General features: G+C 44.8%; 1 protein-coding gene across 1 annotated transcript in view; it reads left to right on the top strand.

Moving 5' to 3' along the window:
* Nucleotides 1-26,519, top strand: part of ANOS1 (anosmin 1) — a 202,194-nt gene that overhangs the window by 107,699 nt on the left and 67,976 nt on the right. Inside the window, exon 3 of the mRNA XM_025277307.3 lies at nucleotides 8,466-8,528. Within this exon, the coding sequence (XP_025133092.3) occupies nucleotides 8,466-8,528 (63 nt within the window). The remainder of the gene's footprint in view (nucleotides 1-8,465; nucleotides 8,529-26,519) is intronic.

The following is a 26,519-nucleotide window of genomic DNA, read 5'->3' as shown; positions in this document are numbered from 1 at the left end:
TCACGTTTCCTCTACTTCCTTTTGATGTGAATCTTAGATTTTCGCTTCTAAGTGACTTGTTGGCCTTTCTATACTGTGAAGAACTTGAAGATAGTGTGTGTGTGTGTGTGTTTAGTTTATAAATTAAGCAGAACCATCGCTTTGCATGACACAGTGGTAATGGAATGCAGCATATGTTTATGAAAAAAATGAATGAATGATGAAGAAAGAAAGAGAAAACATATGCTGTAAATGTTCCTCACTCGCTTTACCCTTTCTGCAGAACTGCGGATCCATGATCGTGTGGTGCAGTGGGCAACCGTCCCTGTATATCCACTCAAGACCTCAGACTCATCGTGTTAAATGTTGACTTCCAGCCCTTTCTCTGTGTATCTTCCTCCTGCACCCTTTGTCTTATGGGCACCCTCAGCTCCTTTCAGGTGGAGATTAGCAAGTGCCTCTGCCATTCTCACTTCTCCGACTTTGCCGTTCTAGGGTTGACTTTTCTCTGCCTTTCACTCAGTGTCGTCTGCCATCCAAACGGCATGTTGACCCTACAAGTAGTAGGGAGAATGTTTGGGAGGAACTATAATAATTTTTGCTCTGGTTTGGTTTCCTGTGTATCTCACTTCCCTATTCCACCTCCCATTCTAACACTCATTTTAAGCACGAACTGGGGCAAGCAACTCTGCTCTGTTGGGTTGGCCAAAAAGTTCTTTTAGGTTTTTCCGTAACATCTCATGGCAAACCCTGAGCAAATTTTTTGGCCAACCCAGTAAGATTGTCAATGGCGCTTGTTGAATTCCAAGGGCCATCTTCCTAGCCATGTGTTTTATGGCATGGTCTCTGTTTTAGCTTTCATATTCCACATATTTACAGTCCTGTTCAGGCCCCAAACCTGTTTACCAGGGATCAGATTGTCCTCATCCTTCTAAGCTGATTCACGTGCTCTTCATTCTGTGAAACCTTCTCCATTCATTGCATATGGAACAACATACCACTTCTTTGGCTTCTCACGGGACATTCTTCTTCCATCATTTATTGTGCATATTGTAGCTATTGTTATTGTTGTTCAGTCACTCAGTTGTGTCCGACTCTTTGCGACCCCATGCACTGCAGCACGCCAGGCCTCCCTGTCCATCAACAAATCCCAGAGCTTGCTCAAACTCATGTCCATCGAGTCGGTGATGCCATCCAACCATCTCATCTTCTGTCGTCCCCTTCTCCTCCTGCCTTCAGTCTTTCCCAGCATCAGAGTCTTTTCCAATGAGTCAGCTCTTTGCATCAGGTGGCCAAAGGATTGGAGTTTCAGTTTCAGCATCTGTCCTCCCAGTGAACATTCAGGACTGATTTCCTTTAGGATGGACTGGTTGGATCTGCCTTGCAGTCCAAGGGACTCTCAAGAGTCTTCTCCAGCTCCACAGTTCAAAAGCATCATCATTTGTTGCTATAGGCTTTTCTCCCATGGAGGTTACAGACTGCCTCAGGGAAAGACAAATTTCAACCATATTTACCCCCACCGTACTGAGTAGATGAGCAGTTAGACCATTGGAAGCATGAATCCATATTTGTTGATTTAGCAGATGTTAGTTTAAACAGGTTGAAATATATAGAATGCTGGCTGCTTTATTTTTACGAGGGTTGTATCTATCTGAGCTCGGTCACTCAGTCATGTCCGACTCTTTGCAACCCCATGGACTGTAGCCCTTCAGGCTCCTGTGTCTATGCAATTTCCCAGCCAAGAATACTGGAGTTGGCTGCCGTTTCCTCCTCCAGGGGATCTTCCCGACCCAGGGATTGAACCTGCGTCTCTTGCGTCTCCTGCATTGGCAGGTGGATTCTTTACCACGAGTGCCACCTGGGAAGCCATCTATCTATTTAACATAATGTAATTATGAGTTCTGTTTCCTTGAGAATGGGGTGTGTATGAAAATTTGAATTTCATCGAAATGCTTTTGCCTCATTGTGACTGCTATTTAAGTAGTATAATTTCCTTTGCTGTACGTTTGAGAAAGTTTTGTGTTGAATGTAAGGTATGGGATTTTGTGCTAAATACTGTGAAGATGGAGGTTCACCAAAGCAATATCAATAATTTTTCTCTTTGTCAGTAATTTGGCTCATAAGAGGTGGATCTCTTTATCTGTGGTGTACATAAAATCTTTGCAATTTGCAGCACCTAGGGCATTCTGGGGGAGAAGGAAATGGCAACCCACTCCAGTGTTCTTGCCTGGAGAATCCCATGGACGGAGAAGCCTGGTAGGCTGCAGTCCATGGGGTCGCACAGAGTCGGACACGACTGAAGCAACTTAGCAGCAGCAGCAGGGCATTCTGGAAGTGAATCCTCCTTGGGATCATAATAAATTAGTAATCTCATAGATTTGCAGAGTACTTTTGAGTTTCAAAATCCCTTTCACATATATCATCTCATTAAGCCCTTCTAGCTCATGGCAGAAATAGGGCAGGGCTTTATAGTGGAAATAGCATTCCTTTGAGTGGGCCAAAGCCTGCCTCCAAACACCAGTTCCCACAGTCTCAACTATCTTTACTTGCTTTCTTTCCTCAGCCTCTACAAACAGAAGTTACCTCTCTATAAAATAGAATAGTAGTACTTAATATTACCTCCATCGATTCATTGTCATGAGGCTCCATTGAACACATCATTTTAAACATGCTGCATAAGTCTATAAAGATCTGGGCACACTCTCTCGTTCAGCAAGACTGTAGTAAGTTAACATGGATGATTGTGTTCTCATATTTGAATCAGCACTGTTGTTGTTGTTCAGCTGTGAAGTCGTATCTGCGTCTGTGAGACCCCCTGGACTGCAGCGTGCCTGGCTTCCCTGTCCTCCACTGTTTGTTGGAGTTTGTGCACATTTTTGTTCATTGAGTCTGTGATGCCATCCAACCATCTCATCCTTTGTTACCCCGCCCCACCACACTTCTCCTGCTCTCAGTCTTTCCCAGCGTCAGGGTCTTTTCCGCTGACTCAGCTCTTTGCATCAGGTGACCAAAGTATTGGGGCTTCAGTTTCAGCATCAGTCCTTCCAGTGAATATTCAGGGTCGATTTCCTTTAAAACGGACTGGTTGGATCTCCTTACAGTCCAAGGGACTCTCAAGAGTCTTCTCCAACACCACAGTTCAAAAGCATCGATTCTTCGGCGCTCAGCTTTCTTCACAGTTCAACTCTCACATCCATACATGACCACAGGAAAAACCATAGCCTTGACTAGATGAACCTTTGTTGGCAAAGTAATGTCTCTGCTTTTGAATATGATATCTGGGTTGGTCATAACTTTCCTTCCAAACAGTAAGCGTCTTTTAATCTCGTGGCTGCAGTCACCATCTGTAGTGATTTTGGAGGCCAGAAAAATAAAGTCTGACACTGTTTCCACTGTTTCCCCATCTATTTCCCATGAAGTGATGGGACCGGATGCCATGATCTTCGTTTTCTGAATGTTGATCTTTAAGCCAACTTTTTCACTCTCCTCTTTTACTTTCATCAAGAGGCTTTTTAGTTCCTCTTCACTTTCTGCCATTTCAGAACCACATACTTAGAGCAATGAAAATAATTTGTCTAGTTTCTTAGAAATAAATTCCAGTAGAGAGACCTGTACAGCGTGTGTATTTGTGTATGTGTGTTTGTGTGTTAGTAACCCCCCACCCTGGGAATCACTCCCATTTCAGTCAGTCAGTCAGTTCAGCCGCTCAGTCGTGTCTAACTCTTTGTGACCCCATGAATTGCAGCACGCCAGGCCTCCGTGTCCATCACCAACTCCCGGAGTTCACTCAGACTCACGTCCATCGAGTCAGTGATGCCATCCAGCCATCTCATCCTCTGTCGTCCCCTTCTCCTCCTGCCCCCAATCCCTCCCAGCATCAGAGTCTTTTCCAATGAGTAATCCCTTCGCATGAGGTGGCCAAAGTACTGGAGTTTCAGCTTTAGCATCATTCCTTCCAAAGAAATTCCATAATTTGTCTAGTATCTTATAAATAAATTTCAGTAAAGAGACTTGTACAGTGTTGTGTGTGTGTGTTAATCACTCAGTCATGTCCGACTGTTTGTGACCCCATGGACTGTAGCCCACCAGGCTCTTCTGACCATGGGATTCTCAAGGCAAGGATACTGGAGTGGGTTGCCATTCCTTTCTCCAGGGGATCTTCCCAACCCAGGGATTGAACCCCGGTCTCCCACACTGGAGCCAGATTTGTTACCATCTGAGCCCCCCGGGAAGCCTGTACTGTGTCATACAATATATTTAAAAGTTGGAAGAGTTTACTTAAATTCTCCATTGGTGGCTTCTGTATAAAGTTTGAGTGCGAGGCAATTCTGGAAAATGACCAGAAGGCAGGGAAGAGCAGTTGTTTCCTAGATAATTGGCTGACCTCCCCAGTGTACCATTCTTTTTGTCACCTCCAGTTGTCCACAATATACCCCCTTCACTCTTACTCATGTGAGCCTGGTCCCTGAAAGTATTGATATTTGGGTGTTCTGACCCTAAGTGCTGATTATAAAAACATTTCAATTTATCAATGCATTTATTCAACATTTCACTTTGTCAGTTTATTGAGCTGCTACCCAATGCTGAGAGTAGAGTAGTAAATGTAATAAATGTCACAGAGTCTCATTGCTCAGTATTCCATGAGGGGAATATTGTATGAACATGTCTTGTATTACTGTATATCTTAAAATAGTAATGTAATGTATAATTATCCTCTGAGAAAGCGATATTGTGATCATATCTTTCTAGTTCAGTTCAGTTCAGTCACTCAGTCATGTCCGACTCTTTGCAACCCCGTGGACCTCAGCACGCCAGGCCTCCCTGTCTATCACCAACTCCCGGAATTTACTCAAACTCATGTCCGTTGAGTCGGTGATGCCATCCAACCATCTCATCCTCTGTCATCCACTTCTTCTCCTGCCTTCAATCTTTCCCAGTGTCAGCGTCTTTTCAAATGAGTCAGCTCTTTGCATCAGGTGGCCAAAGCGTTGACGTTTCAGCTTCAGCATCAGTCTTTCCAATGAATATTCAGGACTCATTTCCTTTGGGATGGACTGGTGGGATCTCCTTGCAGTCCAGGGGACTCTCAAGTCTTCTCCAACACCACAGTTCAAAAGCATCAATTCTTCAGTGCTCAGCTTTCTTTATAGTCCAACTCTCACATCCATACATGACTACTGGGTATCTTTCTAGATTAAGTAAAAACAGAAATCAATAGCTCCATTCCAAGTGACAATCAATGTGATTAGCTCACTCAGGTTTTTTGTTTGTTGCTTTCTCTGAAATTTGAAGTTTCTCTTCATTGAGTTTGAATCAGTAGCCTAGGAGGAAGTGATTTCAAACAGTTGATCATCTTAAAACTTGAAAGCCTGAAACACTTGTTAGAACATTCATTTTGATCGCTGTTATTCATTGATTGATTTTTAGCTGGAGGCAGTATGTGATCTGGGCACTTAAAGCTGCAGTTGTCTGTCTGTAGGATTATCTGTGTTCTGTTCCCTTCACTGCGTGCTGCAGTCCATGGGGTCGCAAAGAGTCAGACACGATTTAATGACTGAACAACAATTCCCTTCACACATGGAAGAGAGTTTTGGGGGCTACCTTTTTTGGCAAATTTTTTATCGTTATTATTGCTTGGAGAAATAGGAAGTGTTCTACTCTTGTTTGAAGTGTGAGAGAAATGGCTGCCTTTTTTTTTTTAAATCTTTGGCTTTTGTGGAAATCATTTTACCTGGACCGTAGCATCATAAAGAAATGGAGCTTTGGCAAACTCATCCTGCAAAGGTTTACTCAAATGTTTACATCTGGGTTGTTCTTGTAATTTTCACAGTAGTAGCCGTAGCGTTAGTTGCTCAGTCGTGTCCAACTCTTTGCAACCCCACAGGCTGTAGCCCACTAGGCTCCTCTGTCTATGGGAGTCTCCAGGCAAGAATACTGTAGCGGGTTGCCATTCCCTTCTCCAGGGGATCTTCCTGACCCAGGGATTGAATCTGGTCTCCTGCATGGCAGGCAGATTGTTTACCATCTACAGGGAAGATTACTAAAAGACAATGTTGCCTGTCATTAATAATATGTTGATGTGTTTATTTAAATGCTTCTGATTAGTGATGATTGGAAAAGAAGCAAGCATGCAATTAAAATAGAACTTTAAATTGCATACACTGATGCTAGATTTGACAAGATAGAGTTTGTGGATTAACAAGAAGATAAATATAGTTTCTTGATTTTACGGACTTTCATCAGCCTTTTTGGAGAAGAAAATGGCAACCCACTCCAGTATTCTTGCCTGGAGAATCCCACGGACAAAGGAGCCTGGTGGGCTACAGTCCATGGGGTCGCAAAGAGTCGGACACGACTGAGTGACTAACCCATAACACACGTGTATCTCTGCCATTAGTGTTTCAGACATATGCCTTTTTGTTAATGACGTTTGTGTTCTATAAGGTATTTTTTCCACAAGTTGTCAGGATTATGGTTATTTGGTAATATGGACATCACAGAGGACTGACTTTTTAATACACTGGTGTCTATAGTTGTCAAAATGCAAGTGTGTACATATAATACCTTGTTTTCCTAATTTACACGTTCAGCAATGACAGATTCACACAATTATTTTGTGATATATTTTTTAGCCACATTGCATTGAACAGTTTTTATATGGAATGAATGCTTGTTGGATGTTTCCTGAATGAAATGATGGAGACTTAACTTGTCAGAAGCTCAGCCTCTGTCTGGGAGAAATCCCCAGGTCTTGTGGAGTGGTCCTTCTCAGTCATACGACACTTTTTCAGATAAAAAAAAAAAATTGCAGGTTATTTTTAAAGAGTGCCATCAATTCATTTTGAGTAGTCTTGAGAAGGAGTTGGGCTAAACATATTTATTAAATGGCTAAGCACCAACTTTTTTGGCTAGGAGCCACAGTTCTGAAAAGAAGGAAGACAGCTTAGAGGTAAGGCATTGGACTTAGGTTTAGCAAACAAATTAACTCTTTAGGGAGTTTATAAAATATGTAAGGTGGACAAGTGTTTACACTGTTTCATTTAAGTTTTTAAATTATTTCATTAGTGTTAGAAAATGGTATTCTTTTAGAATTGCTATATTGACGAAAATCTATATATTTGTTTTAGAACATACTTGGGAGAGGTGAACACTAATTTACTTGGGACAAGCTTGTACAGGTCTTGGAAAAGCATGGATGAGCTTAACATTTTTGTCATTAAGTAACCAAGAATGAATCTTTTATATTCAGTATTAAAGAAAATAAAATCTAGAATATTCTCAGAAGAGATAGCTTGCCCCTTGAAGTCTACATGGAACAAGAAAAAGACTGTTGTCATGAAATCCTGTAGCAGTTTTTTTTCCCCCCAACTTTATTGAGATACAATGAACATATATAACATTGTGTAAGTTTAGGGTATACCCTGTGAGATTGGATACACGTGTGTATGGGAAAATGTTTACCACACTAGCGTAGCTCTTTTTAAAGATCAGTGTCAGCACCGAGATTTCCAGATGAAATTGCTAAAAGAGGATCTTGGGTTTTGATCCCAGAGATCTGACTCTGTTGGTGTAGGGGCCGGTCGTGGGCTTGCATTTCTGACACCCTGCAAGGTGAGGCTCCTGTTGCTGGTTACTGATCACACGTTGAGAGCAGTCCTATGACGGACTGACAGTTGATACGGTCAGTGGTTTGCTTTCCTGTATGCAGCTTTGAATATATGAAAGCTCTGGAATAATCATGAGCTTATGGGAGCCATGAGCATACCAACATTTAGATAACTGGCGCTTAACCGGACATAATGAATATTTAATAATGGATAAGTTAATTAATTAACTGTTGTCTTAAAATATATTTTGAGAATCATATATCCATTCATGTGAAAGTATCATTTTGATTTCAATCATGAAGCCTGTTATCTCTTCTTCATTTTGATATATAGATAATGTATATTTTATGAGTTATATAAGTAGTACTACATATATATAACAAAGTGCATTTATGTGTATATATACGTTGTTTATTCCATAATATTATTATTTTTTATTAAAATTGTTGCTGAACAACGGATCCTGGCTATTATCTTTGATTTATTAAATCATGTGTATAAATCATATTTAAGAGTTCAGTTCAGTTCAGTCGCTCAGTCGTGTCTGACTCTTTGCGACCCCATGGACTGCAGCACGCCGGGCCTCCGTGCCCATCACCAACTCCTGGAGTTTACCCAAACTTATGTCCATTGATGCCATCCAACCACCCCATCCTCTGTCATCCCCTTCTCCTCCTGCCTTCAATCTTTCCCAGCATCAGGGTCTTTTCCAAGGAATCCCATCAGCTTCCCAGGATGCACATTTGAGATGGGGGGAGGTTTAGCTGGATCTCCCAGAGTCACTCGGAAACGCTGGGGCGTGCACAGTGGGGACCTTTCCTCTGGGGCCCTGTTTGTCACCTGTGTCCACTGATGGGTCTTCACCATTCTCTCTCCCAGTGCCTGGAGCCCTGCAAGGTGTCCTGGGACCTGCGAAATCAGCAGTGCCAGAGCTTCTGCGAGGTAAGGGGTGTGCGTGCGGCCACAGGCCAAGCCGTGCACCAAGGAGCCCTGGGCATTCGGGGAGGGCATCGTGTCCTTCTGGGGCTGGGAGGCTCAGTTTACTTCTGCGGGGGGTGTGTGTGTGTGTGTGTGTACATTCACAGTCAACAAAATTGTTGAGACCTCTAAAAACCCAGGTGGTACTACTGGTCAAGAACCTCGCCTGCCAACGCAAGAGACTTAAGAGACTCGGGTTCCATCCCTGGGTCGGAAGATCCCCTGGAGAAGGGCATGGCAACCCACTCCAGTATGCTTAAGCTGGAGAATCCCATGGACACAGGAGCCTGGCGGGCTACAGTCCATGGGGTCACAGAGCATTGGACACGACTGAAGTGACTTTTTGTGCACTTAAAGCCTCACCACTCACTACTTCCATTATTAATTAAGCAGGGAAATTATTTTTGTTTTTTACTATACATTAAAAAAAATGACAAGCCTCTGGCAGCCTCTCCACCTCACAGGATAACTCTTCTCTGGGTGGCTCTTGGCATGAGGTTGAAATGCTCGTGCCTTTTGGAAGGAGCCTCGCGTTTTATGGGCTTCCCTGGTGGCTCAGCTGGTAAAGAATCTTCCTGCAATGCAGGAGACCTGGGTTCAATCCCTGGGTGGGCAAGATCCCCTGGAGAAGGGAAAGGCTACCCTCTCCGGTGTTCTGGCCTAGAGAATTCCACAGACAGTCCGTGGGGTTGCAAAGAGTTGGACACAACTGAGCGACTTTCACTTCACTTCACTCGTGTTTTATGAGTGGCGGGGTTCTCAGACCATTTGATCTTCCTCTGGGCCGGCCACACCCCTGGGCTGAGACTGGCCCACATTTTCCTGTGCAGAAGGCACCTTCCTTTCCCCATGCTCTCAGTTAGATAACAGTGCACTCCTGTCCTGGGCAGTTGCTGTCTAAAGTCACTACTTGTGCCAAAGAAAGAGGGTGCTGCTTTGCAGCACTGCATCCTCCAGAGCAGGGAGAAGACTTAAGAGTGCCTTGGACTGCAAGGAGAGCCAACCAGTCCATCCCAAAGGAAATCAGCCCTGAAGATTCACTGGAAGGAGTGCTGCTGAAGCTCCAGTACTTTGGCCACCTGATGCAAAGAGCTGACTCATTTGAAAAGACCCAGATGCTGGGGAAGATTGAAAGCGGGAGGAGAAGGGGACGACAGATGGCTGGATGGCATCACCGACTCAATGGACATGAGTTTGAGTAAACTCCAGGAGATGGTGAAGGACAGGGAAGGCTGGCGTGCTGCAGTCCGTGGGGTTCCAAAGAGTCAGACATGACTTAGCAACTGAACAAGAGCAATTCTCCAGGGCAGACCAGGGGCCCTGCTGTGAAGCAGACAGGCTGACCACACAGTGGCCACTCAGTGTAAGGAGGATCAGAAAGTCCACAGGGGCCTCGAGGACGTGACTTGGGTCCACATGGGAACCAGAGCACCACCGTGGAGTGGTGGTGAGGGAAGCAGAGACATGCCTGAGTGGTGTCAGTGGGAGACCCTGCTGCAGGTCTGCTCCAGATGGAACCGGGGCCCATCAGAACTTCCGAACTGTTCCGGATGATCACAGGGGTGGGTCTGGTCCTCCCCCCAAGCCCTCCCCCGACCATGTGAGTGTGGTCCTGTTGCCTGAGTTTCACCTCAGAGGGCACACAGACTCTGTCCTGAAGACATGCCTGTGGACCTGGCATCGTAACAGCCCCTATAGTTTTAGGGTCCATGAGATACATCCACGTTCCCAATACCATCTGACCTTCTGATCGACATGAAGGTCATCGGAGTTGTGCATGAAGCGTGCAGGAGTGGAAGCTGGAAATTTTCAAGCCCTTGGGCTCACCCACTGCAGATGCCCAGAAAGTGAAAGTGAAAGTCGCTCAGTCGTGTCCGACTCTTTGTGACCTCATGGACTATACAGTCCATGGGATTCTCCAGGCCAGAAGACTGGAGTGGGTAGCCTTTCCCTCCTCCAGGGGATCTTCCCAACCCAGGGATCGAACCCAGGTCTCCTGCATTGGCAGGTGGATTCTTTACCACCTGAGAAGGCCTCGGTATAATATATGTTTATATTACATGCCCCTTGTCTCATAACAGATCACCCTCAAACTTAAGTGGCTGAATCCATACCCAAATCTTGTTTTGTTCACTTGCTGTTTTTTTTTCTTTAATATATATATTTTATTGACGTATACTTGAGTTACAGTGTTTCAGGTTCCCAAATGATTCAGTTATACTTAAACACATCCATTATTTTTCATATTATTTTCCATCATAGGTTATTACAAGATACTGACTACGGTTCTCTGTGCTATAAACTTTTTGTTGCCTGTTGCGTACTTTTTTTTTAAATTAGAACTCTAACGTTCTGTTTATGGGCACTGGTATCTCATCCCACCATTGCTTTGGGTCAGGAGCTTGGGTAGAGCTTAACTGCACTGTCTGCCCAGCATCTGTCGTGGTTGAAGTCAAGGTATTGGCTGGGGTCCCTTCTCATCTGGGGGCTCGACTGTGGGAGAAGTCTGCTGTCAACTCATCGCAGTCGTTGGCAGCATCCGTTTCCTTGCAGTGGTGAGACTGTGGGCCTGCCGCATTGATGACGTGTGGCTGGGGTCCACTCTGAGCTCCTGGGAGGTGCTTGTGGCCCCTCCCTGTGTGGCCCCCTTCAGCGGCAGATCACAAAATAGCTTTTTTCTTAAGACTGGCAGTAGCATCCTGATCTCCAGCCTGCTGAGACAGAATTTTATGTAACACAACATAATCTCAGCAGTGAAGTGCTTAGCCTCAGCCATGTTGTGTTGATTAGAAGTATACACACACACACACACAGACACACACACACACAGACACACACACACGGGAGGTGATGACATCAGACAGGTTGTGACTCAGTGAGGCTCACTCTGCACCCTGTCTAATTGAGAGTTGGCGGTTTGGTCACTAAGTCAAGTCAAACTCTTGTGATTCCATGGGCAGAGGAGCGTGGTGGGCTACAGTCCATGAATACCTGAGTGGGTTGCCAGGTCCTTCTCCAGGGGATCTTCCCGACCCAGGGAAGCTCGTGTCTAATACAGAAGCAGGTAAAAAGAGGGGATTCAGGTCTCTTGAGACGCAGAACAGAGCACCCTGATCAGAAGTGGAACGTAAAGCAAACCAATTCATGCATGCAAAGACCAGGGGCATGAGACCACCTCTGCCTGCCCTACATTCTGTTTTATTTTGTATTCTATTCTGCACACAGACCACACATCTCTAGGAATGAAAATGTGCTGCTGTCAAGTCTAGAGGAACAGGATGTGCTATTCACTTGAGAAACGCATTATCCATTAACATCCCTGAGTCTGGGTTAGTGGGTTTATGTCAGATCCCTGAAACGGGAAATACAACTGAAGGTCATTTGAAACCTTTCTCCGTGCAATTTCAGACGTGATAGTGGGCTTCTACGAATCTCGTTCTGTCTGAAATAACCGTGGGGGCTTCTGAACCACGTCTGGTTTATTTAAATGAGACTGGAAGCCTGCCCATTACAACTAATGTTGGGCCCCTCTAGGCACAACTAAGCAAGCCCGTGAGGCGGCAAAGACCCAGCACAGCCAAAAATATTTTTTAAAAAAATGGGATGTGTGTCCAAATTGTGATATGCAGTGGCAGAAAGCTTTGTTGAAACTTGAAAGGTGGGGAAAAGAGGGCTACTTAACATGAGGAACTTTGTAGAGAGCTCCCAGCCCAATGGTCCAAAAGCTGAAGCCTTAATATTCAACTTTAGTTGCTCTGATTGTTCTTATTCCTGTGTTTTTTTTTTTGTTTTTTTTTTTGCTCCTGTTTTATTGTGCTAATAAATGTCTGACTTTTGCTTAAAGAGACTGAATCTTGGAAGGACTCATTCCTGTTTCAGTGTTTTCAAGGCTAGACATTCATTGAGAAGACCTGTCCATCCTCCTGGTTACTACATTTTGTGTTAAGAAGGTATCCAGGTTCCATATCGTCAAGAACCTAAGCTTTCCCTTTCTAAGAGTCCGAACCCAGGATGACTCCAGATTTTAGTCTTCTATGGCAGAAACAACTAGACAATTAGAGATTTGGTCCAGTGTATCCACTTGTAAAATGGTCCAAGCTTTATCTTCAAAGGTGTGAGCTTGCAAACCACACCCTGAAGAGCAAAACCCAGTCTGTCCCTTGCTTTTGTAATTCAGGTTTTATTGGAACGTAGTCAGAACAGTTTTGGTTTTTTTTTTAATGTACACAACTGCTGTTGTGTTACAAGAGCAGAGTCGGGTCGTTGTGATATGTCGTGTGGTCCATAAAGCTGGAACTTTGGCGAAAATCTGGCCATTCCCAGAAAGTATGTCCCACTTGCTGAGTGAAGTCACTCAGTCGTGTCTGACTCTTTGCAACCCCATGGACTGTAGCCCGCCAGGCTCCTCCATCCGTGGGATGTTCCAGGCAAGAGTACTGGAGTGGGGTTGCCATTCACTTCTCTAGGGGATCTTCCCGACTCAGGGATCAAACCTGGGTCTCCTGCATTGTAGGCAGACGCTTTTACCGTCTTCTGAGCCAGCAGGGAAGACGAACCACAAGGCATCATGATACCCACATAACCCCCTGCCCAGTCAGACTGCCATCCTGTCTTCATCTGTATCACCAGCACCCATGTCTAAACATAAACCATTGTTCTTGGTAAGTTTGGTCTTAGAATTATCCTGCATGGAAAGGATTTTCAGGGGCATCTTGTTTGTTTGATTTTTGGCTGTGCTAGGTCTTCATTGCTGGGCACAGGGTTTCACTAGCGGCAGCGAGAAGAAAGTTCTGGTTGTTGCGATGTGGCGTAGGCTCACGGCGGTGGCTTCTCTCGTTGCAGAGCACGGGCTCTAGACGTGTGGGCTTCAGTAGTTGCAGCTTGCAGCCCCGGAGCACAGGCTCAGTAGCCGTGGTGCACGAGCTGAGTTGCTGTGGTATGTGGGATCTTCCCAGCCCAGGGAATGGAACCCACGTCCCCTGCATTGGCAGGTGAACTGTTAACCGCTGGACCACCAGGGAAGCCCCCAGGGGCATATATATATAAAATAACATACCTGGAACCGATTCATCACCTTCTCATGTACTGACCCTTTCAACTTCTCATTTGATATGGATACCGTTCTGCTTTCGCTACCGTTTGAGGCTATAGGCAAAGCTAACAATCTTATTTTTTAAAACAAAAAAAAAAGTTAAATGTATTAGGGCAGGAATCTTTCAGGACTCTTTCTGTGGGTCATAACAGATGATTTCTCATGTGTTATAAAATGTGTTTTTTTTTTTTTCCACAATAGGTACATGGATAGATTGTGCTTTGTTGCTTTAGTTTATTAGCTATTATTCCCTTCCTCTTACTTTTATAAAATCCTAAGAACCATGATAAACTATGAAAGTTTGTCTTACTGATCATAAAACGCATGTCTTCCTATGTTTAAATGTTCTTTCTTACAATTGATGGAATCTGACATTGTAAGAGAAAGCATCTTTTTTCCTTGCCAGCAGCATGTAAGATAATCATCTGTGTTACAGCTGTTGTTGACTTACTTTTGATGGCTCAGGATACATTGTAGTTTACACAGGGCCTTCTTGGTGACGATACACCTCCCACCTTCATCTGTGATGTTTTTGACTTCCTAACATGCCCACTCTAGCAGGATGTCAGCTGGCAGTCAACACTGGCCATCTGAACTGTGCACTAGGGGTATTGGAAAGCTGAGCGCTCACCTACATCAGGTGTGAGTCAGTGAGGGAAGCATCTTTGGTTGGTATTGAACTTGACATTCGGTATGCCTGGTGATCTGGTCCTTGTCAGGGTAAAAATAAGAACATAAAGGAGGCTGGCACTCGGCCACAGACAGCAACATTGATTTATTTCTTTGTGCTACCAAATATTTTTTTCCATCTTACTCCATTTGATTTTCATGGCAGTTCTTGGGAGAAGTTAGGTCTGAATTTTGCTAGGTGAACTTTGTGGACAATAAAGCTGACACGCAAGGAGAAAATGAGATGACATTGTTGAGAGGCAGAGAAATGAGACATAAAATCGAGGGCGTGTGGCTTCTAGTTATGTTTCTTTCCCACCGCCCTCTGTCCCCAGGCACCTCTGTCGAACCTGCTCCATGTCACAACGCCCAGAGTGGAAGACAAGAGTTTTACATCCCTCAGCAGAAAGTACAGAATGAGCCTGTCTGTTAGGTAAAGTCGTTGTCCCAACCATTCGTGTGTTCAGAGACTTGCTCTCAAATGAGAAGGAAGCTTTGATTGTGCAAAATCAGACTTCATTCAAGGTCCTTCAAGGAATTAAAGGAAGAGCAAGGTTCCTCACTAACTTCAGGGTCTCCTTGGCCTTGGGATATTCCAGCATGACTGAAAAGAGACCCCCCAAAAGTGTGGTGTGTTCATCACACTCCAAAACTGTGGTGTTCATCACACCCCACTTCTTGCCATCAAACCTTGTCTTCTTTCTGCTCCTCCACAGTCCAGTTTCGTTGTCTTCCGATCTGGGGTGTTAAGTAAATGCATCACTTGAGGAATTCAGGCAGAGCCCTCATGTGTCTGGATGTGTTTCTGTAAGAGTTAAAGGTACTAGAAACAGATGAGAGCTAAACAGATAAAATTATATAATCTGGCCCAGGTGTGTGCATGAGACAGCAGATCAGCCCATAGAATTTGCTACACGTTCGCAGTCTTTGGCTTCAGTGTATCAGAACAGTGGCTGACCTGATTAGAACATCCCTATGAAGGGAAATGTGCAGATGGACTTTGGTGCTGATGCTTTTGAACTGTGGTGTTGGAGAAGACTCTCGAGAGTCCCTTGGACAGCAGGGAGATCCAACCAGTCCATTCTAAAGAGAGTCAGTCCTGAATGTTCATTGGAAGGACTGATGTTGAAGCTGAAACTCCAATCCTTTGGCCACCTGATGCAAAGAGCTGATTCATTTGAAAAGACCATGATGCTGGGAAAGACTGAAGGTGGGAGGAGAAGGGGACGACAGAGGATGAGATGGTTGGGTGGCATCACTGACTCGATGGACGTGAGTTTGAGTAAACTCTGGGAGTTGGTGATGGACAGGGAGGCCTGGCATGCTGCAGTCCGTGGGGTCGCAGAGAGTCGGACACGACCGAGCAACTGAAGGCACGTGGGCCCAGCTTCCGGGCATGGGCGTGTGTGAAGGGGGACGTGTGGAAGTGTTCTTCTGTTGGTGTAAGGGAGTGGTTTGCAGAGAGCAGTGGTGGCTAGGAGGACCTGCACATTTTCTGAAAGTGTTAGCTCCTATTACTACAACGAATAAGGTTTTATTTTTACAAATGCTGGACGTTTAGCTTTTATATTTTTATAGTAAAGAAACGTGTTGGCGATAGATTCTGGGTTGTGATCTTTGGGTAAGGTACAGATTTGGTCCAAGTTTTCAATTTGGGGAGGAAGTCATGGAACTGAAACGGTTCGCGAAATGGTGAAGAATTTTATAATTGCTATGAGATTTCCTTTACTATCGTTTTATAAAAGAAGCTGTCCTCGTTAGAACCAGTTTCATGATCCTGGAAAATGAGGATATCAAGAATATGGAATGATGTTTTGTTGTCATTGGGTGAATTAGTCTCTGGGTGGAACACGTTCTCCATGAAATGTAGCCTTTCTTTTTCCCCGAGGAGTGAGGCTCAATTTTCAGTGAATTTTTATGTGGCGCTGGGGAGTATAGAATTATACGAGACTCTAGGAGAACTGATGAGGTTTGAAAATTTGTTACAGACTGAGACTGGAGGCTATTTGGAATGATTTAAAGACTTATCCTGTCTGGGAAGAGGGACTAGGCAGGTAGCCACACAAGGAGTGGAATGTCTTGGAAATTGCTAAAGCTAATTTAAGTAAATGATAAAACATACATTAAAGCATTTAAACAGTGACAGAACATAACAGAGATGGGGTAAATAGTAGGTGTTTTTATGATGAAGGCCAAGTACAAGGTCATTGCTTTGAAGATTCAATGATAAAGTCCCACTCAACAGTAGAAAAGGTAAAGTGTCCACTGTTCAGTCGCATCCGACTCTTTTGCGACCCCATGGACTGTAGCCCGCCAGGCTCCTTTGCCCATGGGATTCTCCAGGCAAGAACACTGGAGTGGGTTGCCATGCCCTTCTCCAGGGAATCGTCCCAACCCAGGAAATGAACCCCCTGTCTTCCAGATTGCAAACAGATTCTTTACCATCTGAACCCCCAGCAAAGCTCAGTCATCAGTATGCAAACACACAGGAGGAAATGCAGAGCAAACGCACACAAGTCTGTTCCTAAGTTTTAACTTCCTTCCTAAGACTGTCTGGGTGGGAAAGACGAGAAACAAGGGGCCGTGGTCAGGGGCTTTCATTCTGGGGAAGCGATTCTTGTGTGTTCTAACCTTGGAAAGGCTTGAATACACGCAAGGGGAGATGAACAGGAGTGTGCAGTGGGAGATGTGCTGGGGAAAAGCCCAGATTTCCGGAGTCAGAGGTGAAGTTTTTGAATCACGTTTCAGTTGCAGAGATGGGAGAGAGACGGCTTCTCCATACAGCTTCCAGGGACCAGACTTGGTCCTGCTGCACACACGTCACCTGGAGTTTTTTTTTTTTTTTGCTAAAGTGCAGATTCTGACCCAGCAGGTGTGGGCCGTGGGCATCAGGGGCCGTGTGCCTCAGTGATGCTGGTCAAGGACTAGCAAGTGTGCATGTGGATGCTGCTCCCATATCCTGGGGTTCCGTGCAAGCGCTCAGTTTGTGTTGCCTGCCGACTCGATGAAGTCTTTTCATCCTCTCTGTTGTTCCTTAGAAAGAAAGTATGCAATGACTCATAAAGGTGTTTTAAGGTGGCAGGGGGAACACTCACTCTTTGCATCATTTAAAATGCAGAGTTAAAATTGTTGTCTTATTTCTGCCCCCAAATGAAAGGTATTTGAATGGGGTATAGAATTCCAGTGAAATAGTAATAATTTTTTTTAATTTAGTGATTTAAAAATAGCTCTTCATTGACTTTAGTTTTGAATATTTTCTGAAAATTTTCTGACTTGCTTTTTTTTTAAAGCTGTATATAAAGTATCTTTTTATTTCTCTGCCTGCTTTTTTATTTTTTTAAACTTGAGGTGATGTATTTGTTCTTGCAGTTTTCCTTCTTTTTTTTTTTCTTTCGCCTGTGCTGGGTCTTCATTTTGGAGCACTGGGTAGGTAGTTGAGGCATGCGACCTGTCTAGCTCTACACAGGCTTAGTTGTCTCAAGGCACGTGGGATCTTAGATCCCCGACCAGGGATCGAACCTGTGTCCCTGGCATTGCAAGACAGATTCTTAACCACTGGACCAAGGAAGCCCTCTCGCTGTCTGCTTTTCAGTTCTTTTTTTTTTTTTTCCTGTGTCTGATCGTAATGTGGTTATGGTATACCTTGATGGGGTAGCCTTTATATGTCTTCTGCTTGGGGTGAGTAAGATTCTTCTAACTGTAGGCTTATAATTTTCATCAAGTTTTTTTTTTTTTTTTAACATCCTCCATGTCCTGTCTTCTGGCGACCTGATTATATATATGATAGACTTATGTGGTCTTCTCATCAGAGATTCTCTGATCTTGTTTTTGTTGTTGGTGGTGTTCATTTCCCCACCCACCCCTACTCTCTGCTTCATTTTGATAATTTTCATCGTTGTGACTTCAAGTTCCCATCAAGGAATCTTTTCTTCTACAATGTCTGACACTTTAAAAATCCTATCTGGTATATTGTTTGTGTTTTCATCTTTGCTTCTGCAAGTCTCATGCAGGTCTTTCTTGCATCTTCTGTTTCTCTTTTCTTGCATCTTCTGTTTCTCTTTTCTCTGTGTCCATGTTTTCTTGTATATTCCTAAGGTATGCAGAGCATATTTATAATATCCTGTCACATGTCTTTTTCTGCCAGTGACATCACCTTTAGATTCTCTATTTCCCTTTTGGTTGCATGTCATAATTTCCTGCTTCTTTGCATGCCAGCTGATTTTTGACTAGATGTCACTTTTTCGTGTTCTCAATTCTGCTGTATTTCTGTAAAAAACATTAGACTCTTCTGGCATGGAGATAGTTACTTGACATCAGTTTCTTCTGCAGAGACTAGCTTTTAAACTTTCTTAGCACAGAGTCAGAGCAGCCTTTAGTCCGGGGCTCATGTGTCCCCGTTACTAAGGTGATTAGAGAAGGAAATGGCACTGAACTCCAGTATGCATGCCTGGACAATCCCATGGACAGGGGAGCCTGGCAGGCTACAGGCCATGAGGTTGCAGAGAGTCAGACATGAATAAGCCACTGAGCAGTATCTCTTAGGACTCTGCCCAATGCCCTATGTATTCTGTATCCTCTGTGCTCTGATGGCTGGAATGGGAGGTGCTAGGCTCCTTGGAAGTCCAGGCGTGCTTTGCCCTGGTACTTTCTCTTCTGGTGCTTTCTGCCGTTCTTGTGAGCTTTCACCACGTGCACATTCAAAAAGCCGTATTCAGCCCAACCCCGGGAGGGGTCTCTCACACCTCTCTGGGTTTCTTTGTCCAGTTCCATCCTTCCTGATTTTTTTGCTCACAGGACCTACGCATTTCAGCCTCCTCAAACTTTCATTTTGGCTAGGCTGAGCCTTCGTTGATTTGCACAGGCTTTGCTCTACTTGCAACAAAGGTCCGTCTAGTCAAGGCTATGGTTTTTCCAGTGGTCATGTATGGATGTGAGAGTTGGACTCTTAAAGAAAGCTGAGCACTGAAGAATCGATGCTTTTGAACTGCGATGGTGGAGAAGACACTTGAGAGTCCCTTGGACTGCCAGGAGAACCAACCAGTCCATCCTAAAGGAGATCAGTCCTGAGTGTTCATTGGAAGGACTAACGCTGAAGCTGAAACTTCAGCTCCAATGCTTTGGCCATCTGATGTGAAGAACTGACTCATTTGAAAAGACCCTGATGCTGGGAAAGAGTGACTGAACTGAACTGAACTGAACTGCTCTCCTTGCAGCCAGCAGGAGCTACTCCCTAGTTTTGGTGGACAACGTTTCTCATCGCGGTGGCTTCCCTTGTTGCCAAGCATGGGCGCTAAGCACACATTTCTTCAGTAACTGCAACACTCAGGCTTGAGAGTTGCAGCTCAGGAGCTCTGGAGTGTGGGCTCAATTAGTTGTGGTGCTTGGGCTTAGTTGCTCTGCAGCATGTGGGAATCTTCCCAGACCGGGAATCGAACCTTTGTCCCCGACATTGGCAGGCAGTGATTTTTATCTACTGCGCCACCAGGGAAGTCCCAGCCTCCTCAAACTCTGATCTCTTTCTCCTCACCTCAGAAGCACCTGTCAACATCTGGCCGGGCCCTATGGACCCGAGCCCACCTCCAGGCGTGCACTTTCGGTCATTTCTGGGGTCACCTCATGTGTGTGAGCTCTCAGGGAACACAGCCCTGTGCAACCTGGGGGCCATTATCAGAACGGCTTCGGTAAAGTGTAAGGATCGTACACTTTTTATCAGAATGGTAGCAGGAAAGTGGCGTTCTTAAAATACGTGTTTTTGATTTTCTCCTAACTTGATAGCATTCACGGCCACCGTCTACAGTTTGCCTGGGAAGCAAGTTAATGGTCATCACATTTAATCCGTTAGGATATATAACTGAGTTTCCAAGCAACTCATAATTGCATTTCCAAGCCCAGGTTAGAAATGTTTGAATTGAGAATGCGTTTTCCGATTTCACGAATACTTAGTCATTAGATGCCTTCTTTGAAAGATGCAGCTGGCAGTTTGGGTTGTTTCGCCTCAACAGGTTAATGTATTTATTTTTTATAGAAATTGTATATGAGCATTGAAACACTAGTAAAACAAACTGCACGACAGACTGAAACTTAACCTTCATTCCAAATTCTCAAACCTAGACAATGTATTACTTTGCTGGCAAGGTCCATTCTAGTCAAAGCTGTGGTTTTTCCAGTAGTCATGGATGGTTGTGAGAGTTGGACTCTAAAGAAAACTGAGTGCCTAAGAGTTGATTCTTTTGAACTGTGGTTTTGGAGAAGACTCTTGAGAGTCCCTTGGACAGCAAGGAGATCCAACCAGTCCATCCTAAAGGAAATCAACCCTGAATAGTCACTGGAGGGAATGAGCTGAAGCTGAAACTTCAATACTTTGGCCACCTGATGGGAAGAACCAACTCATTTGAAAAGACCCTGATGCTGGGAACGATTGAGGGCAGGAGAAGAAGGGGACGACAGGGGATGAGATGGTTGGATGGCATCACTGACACAATGGACATGAGTTTGAGCAAACTCCAGGAGTTGGTGATGAACAGGGAAGTCTGGCATCCTGCAGTCAGTGGGGTTGCAAAGAGTCAGACACAACTGGGCAACTCAACAACAACTACCATCTGGAAATAGCCATGATTACCTGCACAGAGGCGTTAACCATAGCAAAACTGTCTTTAGAAATTCCTGCTTAAAAGATTGACCCTTGGCAGGCTTCTGGAAACTTAAGAATTGGAGGGGGTCCTTCCCACCCACCCCTCACTGATAAGAGGGGCTCGCCGTTCCTAAACTGTTGGCCCCTGTTCCCTTCTGGGAGTCTGGATTCTGGTCCATGCTGGGCAGAAGGAACCTCAGTGACCAGCCTCCCAGAAGAACTCAGGTCTGCCCCCAGAACTTCTCTGGATGACGGCATTCCACACGTGCTGTCAGAACTCGTGGCTGGACGGACTGAGTGCGTCCTGTGTGGCTTCAATGGGAGACCCTCCACCTCGTTTCCTCTGGACTTCTCCCTATGGGCCCTTCCCTTCTGCCTGTTTTGCTCTGGATCTTCCTACTGCAGTCCATCCATCACAGCCCTGAGTACAGGGGTCCTAAAATTAAGTTCAAGGTTTCTTGCCCCATTCCTTCTAAGCCACCAAAGTTTTAAAGACATACTTTTTTATTTATAGTTTTTATTATATCATGTTCTCTCTCTTTTTTTTTAAACTGTCATTCATACTTTTTTCCATTTTCAGTTCAGTTCAGTCGCTCAGTCATGTCCGAACTCTTTGCGACCCCATGGACCGCAGCACACCAGGCCTCCCTGTCCATCACCAACTCCCGGAGCTTGCTCAAACTCATGTCCGTCGAGTCGGTGATGCCATCCAGCCATCTCATCCTCTGTCGTCCCGTTCTCCTCCTGCCTTCAATGTTTCCATTTTAGTTTCCCATATACGCGGATAAGAAAATGATTAGTAATTCTTTTATGCTAATTTTTGTATTTCTGGCTTTCTAAATTTGATCCTGTCTGGGTGTCTTTTAAAAGACACCATTTTCTTTGAGATTATTCATGACAGATTCTGCCTTCTGTTATACCTGAAGTCCAAATTGATTTGCACAAACTTGTTTTCTCACATAATATATATGTGCATACTAAGTCACTTCAGTCGTGTCTGATTCTTTGAGACCCGGTGGACTGTAGCCCACCAGGCTCCTCTGTCCATGGAATTCTCCAGGTAAGAATACTGGAGTGGGTTGCCAGGCCCTCCTCCAGGGGATCTTCCCAACCCAGAGATTGAACCTGTGTCTCTTCAGTCTCCTACATTGGCCGGCGGGTATTTGCCATTAGAACCACCTGGGAAGCCCTACATATACACATGTATGTATATGCTTTTTTTGGAGGGGTGCTGTGCTAGCCAGTCTACTCTTTATTTCTGTTAATTGTGGAACAGCTGAATTTTACCATTGCATAGTTTGGCAAAAAAGACTCATGAGTGTTATATCCTCCGAGTCTTTATGTCTTTGAGAATATTTCTGTCACATGTATATTTAAATAACAGTTGAGCTCATTTATTTTTAATATTCTTTAGTATTTATATATATTTGATATTATATAGTATATATAGTCGGAGAAGGCAATGGCACCCGACTCCAGTACTCTTGCCTGGAAAATCCCATGGACAGAGGAGCCTGGTGGGCTGCAGTCCATGGCGTCGCTAAGAGTCGGACATGACTGAGCGACTTCACTTTCACGTTTCAATTTTCATGCATTGGAGAAGGAACTGACAACCCACTCCAGTGTTCTTGCCTGGAGAATCCCAGGGATGGGGGAGCCTGGTGGGCTGCCTTCTATGGGGTCAAACAGAGTCAGACACAACTGAAGTGACTAAGCAGCAGCAGCAGCACATATAGTATTATTTTATATTCTTTAGTATTATATACTATTATACATATTATATATATATTTAGTATTATATATTTTTCTACTGGCTTCACACATTAAATCTGATAGAGAGAAATTAACCCAAGAGAAAGGTTATTTTCCCCATCGTAATCAACTTGCCTTTTCTGTCTGCATGCCTGAAAAATTATATTTCTATTGTTGACCTTCAGTATTGCAAGCTGTATCTCAGTGTTGCTGATTCTTGTCAGTATTCCTGGACTATAACTGCTGTTTTGGTTTACATATGTATGATTTATGTGTGTGTGCCTGTGTTCGGTCGTTATCCAACTCTTTTGCGACCCCATGGACTGTAGCCCGCCAGGCTCCTCCGTCCATGGGATTTCCCAGGCAAGAATACTGGAGTGGGTAGCCATTTCTCTCTCTAGGAGGTCTTCCCATCCAGGGATGTAACCCAGGGCTCCTGCGTTGGAAGGTGGATTCTTTACCATTAATGCCGCCTGGAAAGCCCCATGTATGAGGTACATGCATCTGTGTATGTGTGTGTGTATATAGACACATGCATATTTATGTGTGCGTACATATGTGCATTTTCCCTCTCTGCTCTTGTCCTTGGTATTTCCGGAGTGTTGGAAACCCCCAGATAATCCTAGCAGAGAAGCACGTTTAGGGCCCCTGCCTTAGTCATCTTTTAATTTCACCCTGAGATACGGAGCACCCCTGAGATAAAGCTTGGCCCCCCCGGACACTTCCTTGTGTGCAATTTGGGGTAAATTGCAGCCTACCTGAGGGTCTCATCTGCCAAGTGAAAATAATCCTGCTTGTGGGGCCTGGGGCGGCGTATAAGTAGGGATGAGGGTCTGGGAGACCCTCAGCAGTTGTCAGAGGTTGACCCGCCGTGGAAGGTCCATCAGCTCATCATTGGTGAGGACATGGGGAGATGGTGGTGGTGACGGTGGAGAACTCATTTCAGGGGGCCCACGCTGAAGCCACATCTGTGTGTGTGTGTGTGTGTGTGTGTGTTGGCTGGAGCGAGGAGAGAACCCTTTGGCCCCTTGCTCTCTGCAAAAGCTGTGTACTTAAGATCTGGCAAATGTGCAATTCTGGTGAACTTGGCCAAATACCAAATGCAGAGTTTTCTAGGGAGAAACTGTGTGTGTATGTGTGTTAGTCGCTCTGTCGTGTCCAGCTCTTTGCGACCCCACAGAATGTAGCCTGCCTGGCTCCTCCATCCATGGGATTCTCTAGGCCAGAATACTGGAGTGGGTTCCCATTTCCTTCTCCAGAGGAACTTCCCGACCCATGGATCGAACCCTGGTCTCCTGCATCGCCAGCAGTCTTTACCATTTGAGCTACAAGGGAATCAGGGAGAAACTGAGACCTCCTATTTAGGTGATTTCTTGCCCATTTGCTTATTGTACTGAATTCGATGTGTTTGTGTTCATCGTCCCATGATTTCCACACTAATTATTTTAATGTACGGTAATGGCAACCCACTCCAGAATTCTTGCCTGGAGTAATCCCAAGGGCAGAGGAGCCTGGCGGGCTATAGCCCATGGGGTCTCAAAGAGTCGGACATGACTTAGCGACTACACCACCACGACCACCATCTTGCATTTTACACTGAAATGAAGACAACGGTGTCTTTTTGAAAAGCATCCAAGAACCATCAGCTGCTGTTGTTAGGGTTTCATTTTACCATCGGCCACAAGAAAGTTGATCTTAGCTTGTTGCGCAGGTTGGGTACTGAAAACAACTTTAGTTCTGAGCTAAGAGATGGGGATGTAGGACAGATTTATAAGAATCGATTAATATTCTAAAGAGTATTAAAATAGAAGTATTTTCCCCTTAATGCACTGCATCCAACTGCATTTCCCCTGAGTGCACTGCTTTTCTGAGCCTTTCTTTGAATGTATTGGGCTTCCCTGTTGGCTCAGATGGTAAAGAATCCGGCTGCCATGCAGGAGACCTGGGTTCGCTCTCTGAGTGGGGAAGATCCCCTGGAGAAGGGAATGGCAACCCACTGCAGTATTCTTGCCTGGAGGATTCCATGGACAGAGGAGCCTGGCTACACTCTACTGGGTCGCAAAGAGTTGGACACGACTCAGACGTTTTCCTTCACTCCTACATCATTTTCTATCACCCGTAAGCATTTTTGTCCTTATTCCACTGAACTCGTCAGTTCTTACTAAGTGATGATGAAAGACGTGGGAAGAGACCTCTTGCACAGATGCCCAATGTTCTCTCCTTTGCATTCAGACCAATAATATTTTTCAACCGAATCCAAGAGGATTATCCAAGATAATTGACAGGGAACGTCAAAATTTGCCTTCAGTGCATGTAAACAGTGGAACCGTTAAGTAAGAACGCCTCTGAAAGGTTACTAAATCCACGGATGTGTGAGACGGTCTTCATGTAAGTTCAAAGACTACAGATGGTTTCTTAGAAGTTCCAAGGGGGCCCAGTTCCCTCCTTAGAGGTCTCAGGGCCGGGCCTCCTAGGGGGGGCACGTTGGAGACTTGTGGGTGGTCATATCACCGGGGAAGCTACTCTTGCTCTGGCCTCTGTAGCATTTTGGTCAGAATAACAGAAGAATCTGGAAATGTTACACAGGAATTCTGTAGCAGTGGGGAAACAAAAGAGACATCCGTGGGTCCAGTCCTGTTGAGTATCTGGTGTGACCCACTCTGCACAGCATTGCCCGTTTGTCTGTATGCACAGTCTCTTGTAATTCTCATCATCTCATCTGCAACATGACAAGCTCAGGGACCAATCTAGAAAACTCCAGCGCAGACAGGAACTTTCCCAACTTCTTTCCATGGACCTCAAAATAATCACCCTTCTGCAAAATCATGTTTGTGAAACCCTCACGAAAAGGAGATGTATTTAATTGTATGGAACAACCCTCACATCCACTGGAAGATCCAAATTATTGTACAAATTATAGTCATTTGGAGAAGGGAATGACAACCCACTCCTGTATTCCTGCCTGGAGAACCCCATGGACAGAGGAGCCTTGGCTGCCTACAGTCCATGGGGTTTTAAAGAGTCAGACATGACTGAGCGGCTAACATACACAGATGAATCAAAGAGAATTAAATAAAAAGACTGAGAAGACCATAAACTTGAATTTAGATGACACACTCAAAACGTTGTTTTCATATAGATATATAGATATATATATATATTTTTAAAAGGAATGTTGTTAAGGGTTTCTCACAGTGACTACACTCTGAAGCAATTGATGGAACAATAGTTCACATAGTAACTGTAGACTTAACTCACTAATTAGCAAATAGTCCTGTTATCCCCTTGTATTAGGGCTTCCGTAGTGGCTCAGATGGTAAAGAACCCACCTGCCGATGCAGAAGATGTAAGAGATGCAGGTTCGATCCCTGGGTCAGGAAGATCCCCTTGAGGAGGGCATGGCAACCCACTCCAGGATTCTTGCCTGGAGAATCCCCGTGGACAGAAAAGTCTGGTGGGCTAGAGTCCATGGGGAAGGAAATGACAACCCACTCTAGTGTTCTTGCCTGGAGAATCCCAATGGACAGAGGAGCCTGGTGGGCTGCAGTCCATGGAGTCTCGAAGAGTCGGTCGGGATTGAGCGACTAACACTTTCACTTCATGGTCATTCTGCTTTTGCTCTCAGTGGGAACAAACATTCCAGATCTGTCTCTATCACTGTGTTTGTTTTTAACTTTGACCTGTTAGCTCGGCGAGTAAACTAGCCACAGGAGGAGACAGCATGTCTGTTTTTCTGTCTCGGTTCAAGGGCATGGTGGTTGGCACGTGGGTGATTAGAGTCATGTGGACAGAGAGCTCTTTCTTTGTTTTC

Source organism: Bubalus bubalis, chromosome X, assembly GCF_019923935.1.
Source record: "Bubalus bubalis isolate 160015118507 breed Murrah chromosome X, NDDB_SH_1, whole genome shotgun sequence".
NCBI lineage: Eukaryota > Metazoa > Chordata > Mammalia > Artiodactyla > Bovidae > Bubalus > Bubalus bubalis.
Note: the sequence above shows the minus strand (reverse complement) of the source record. Positions and strands in the feature narration are given on the sequence as shown.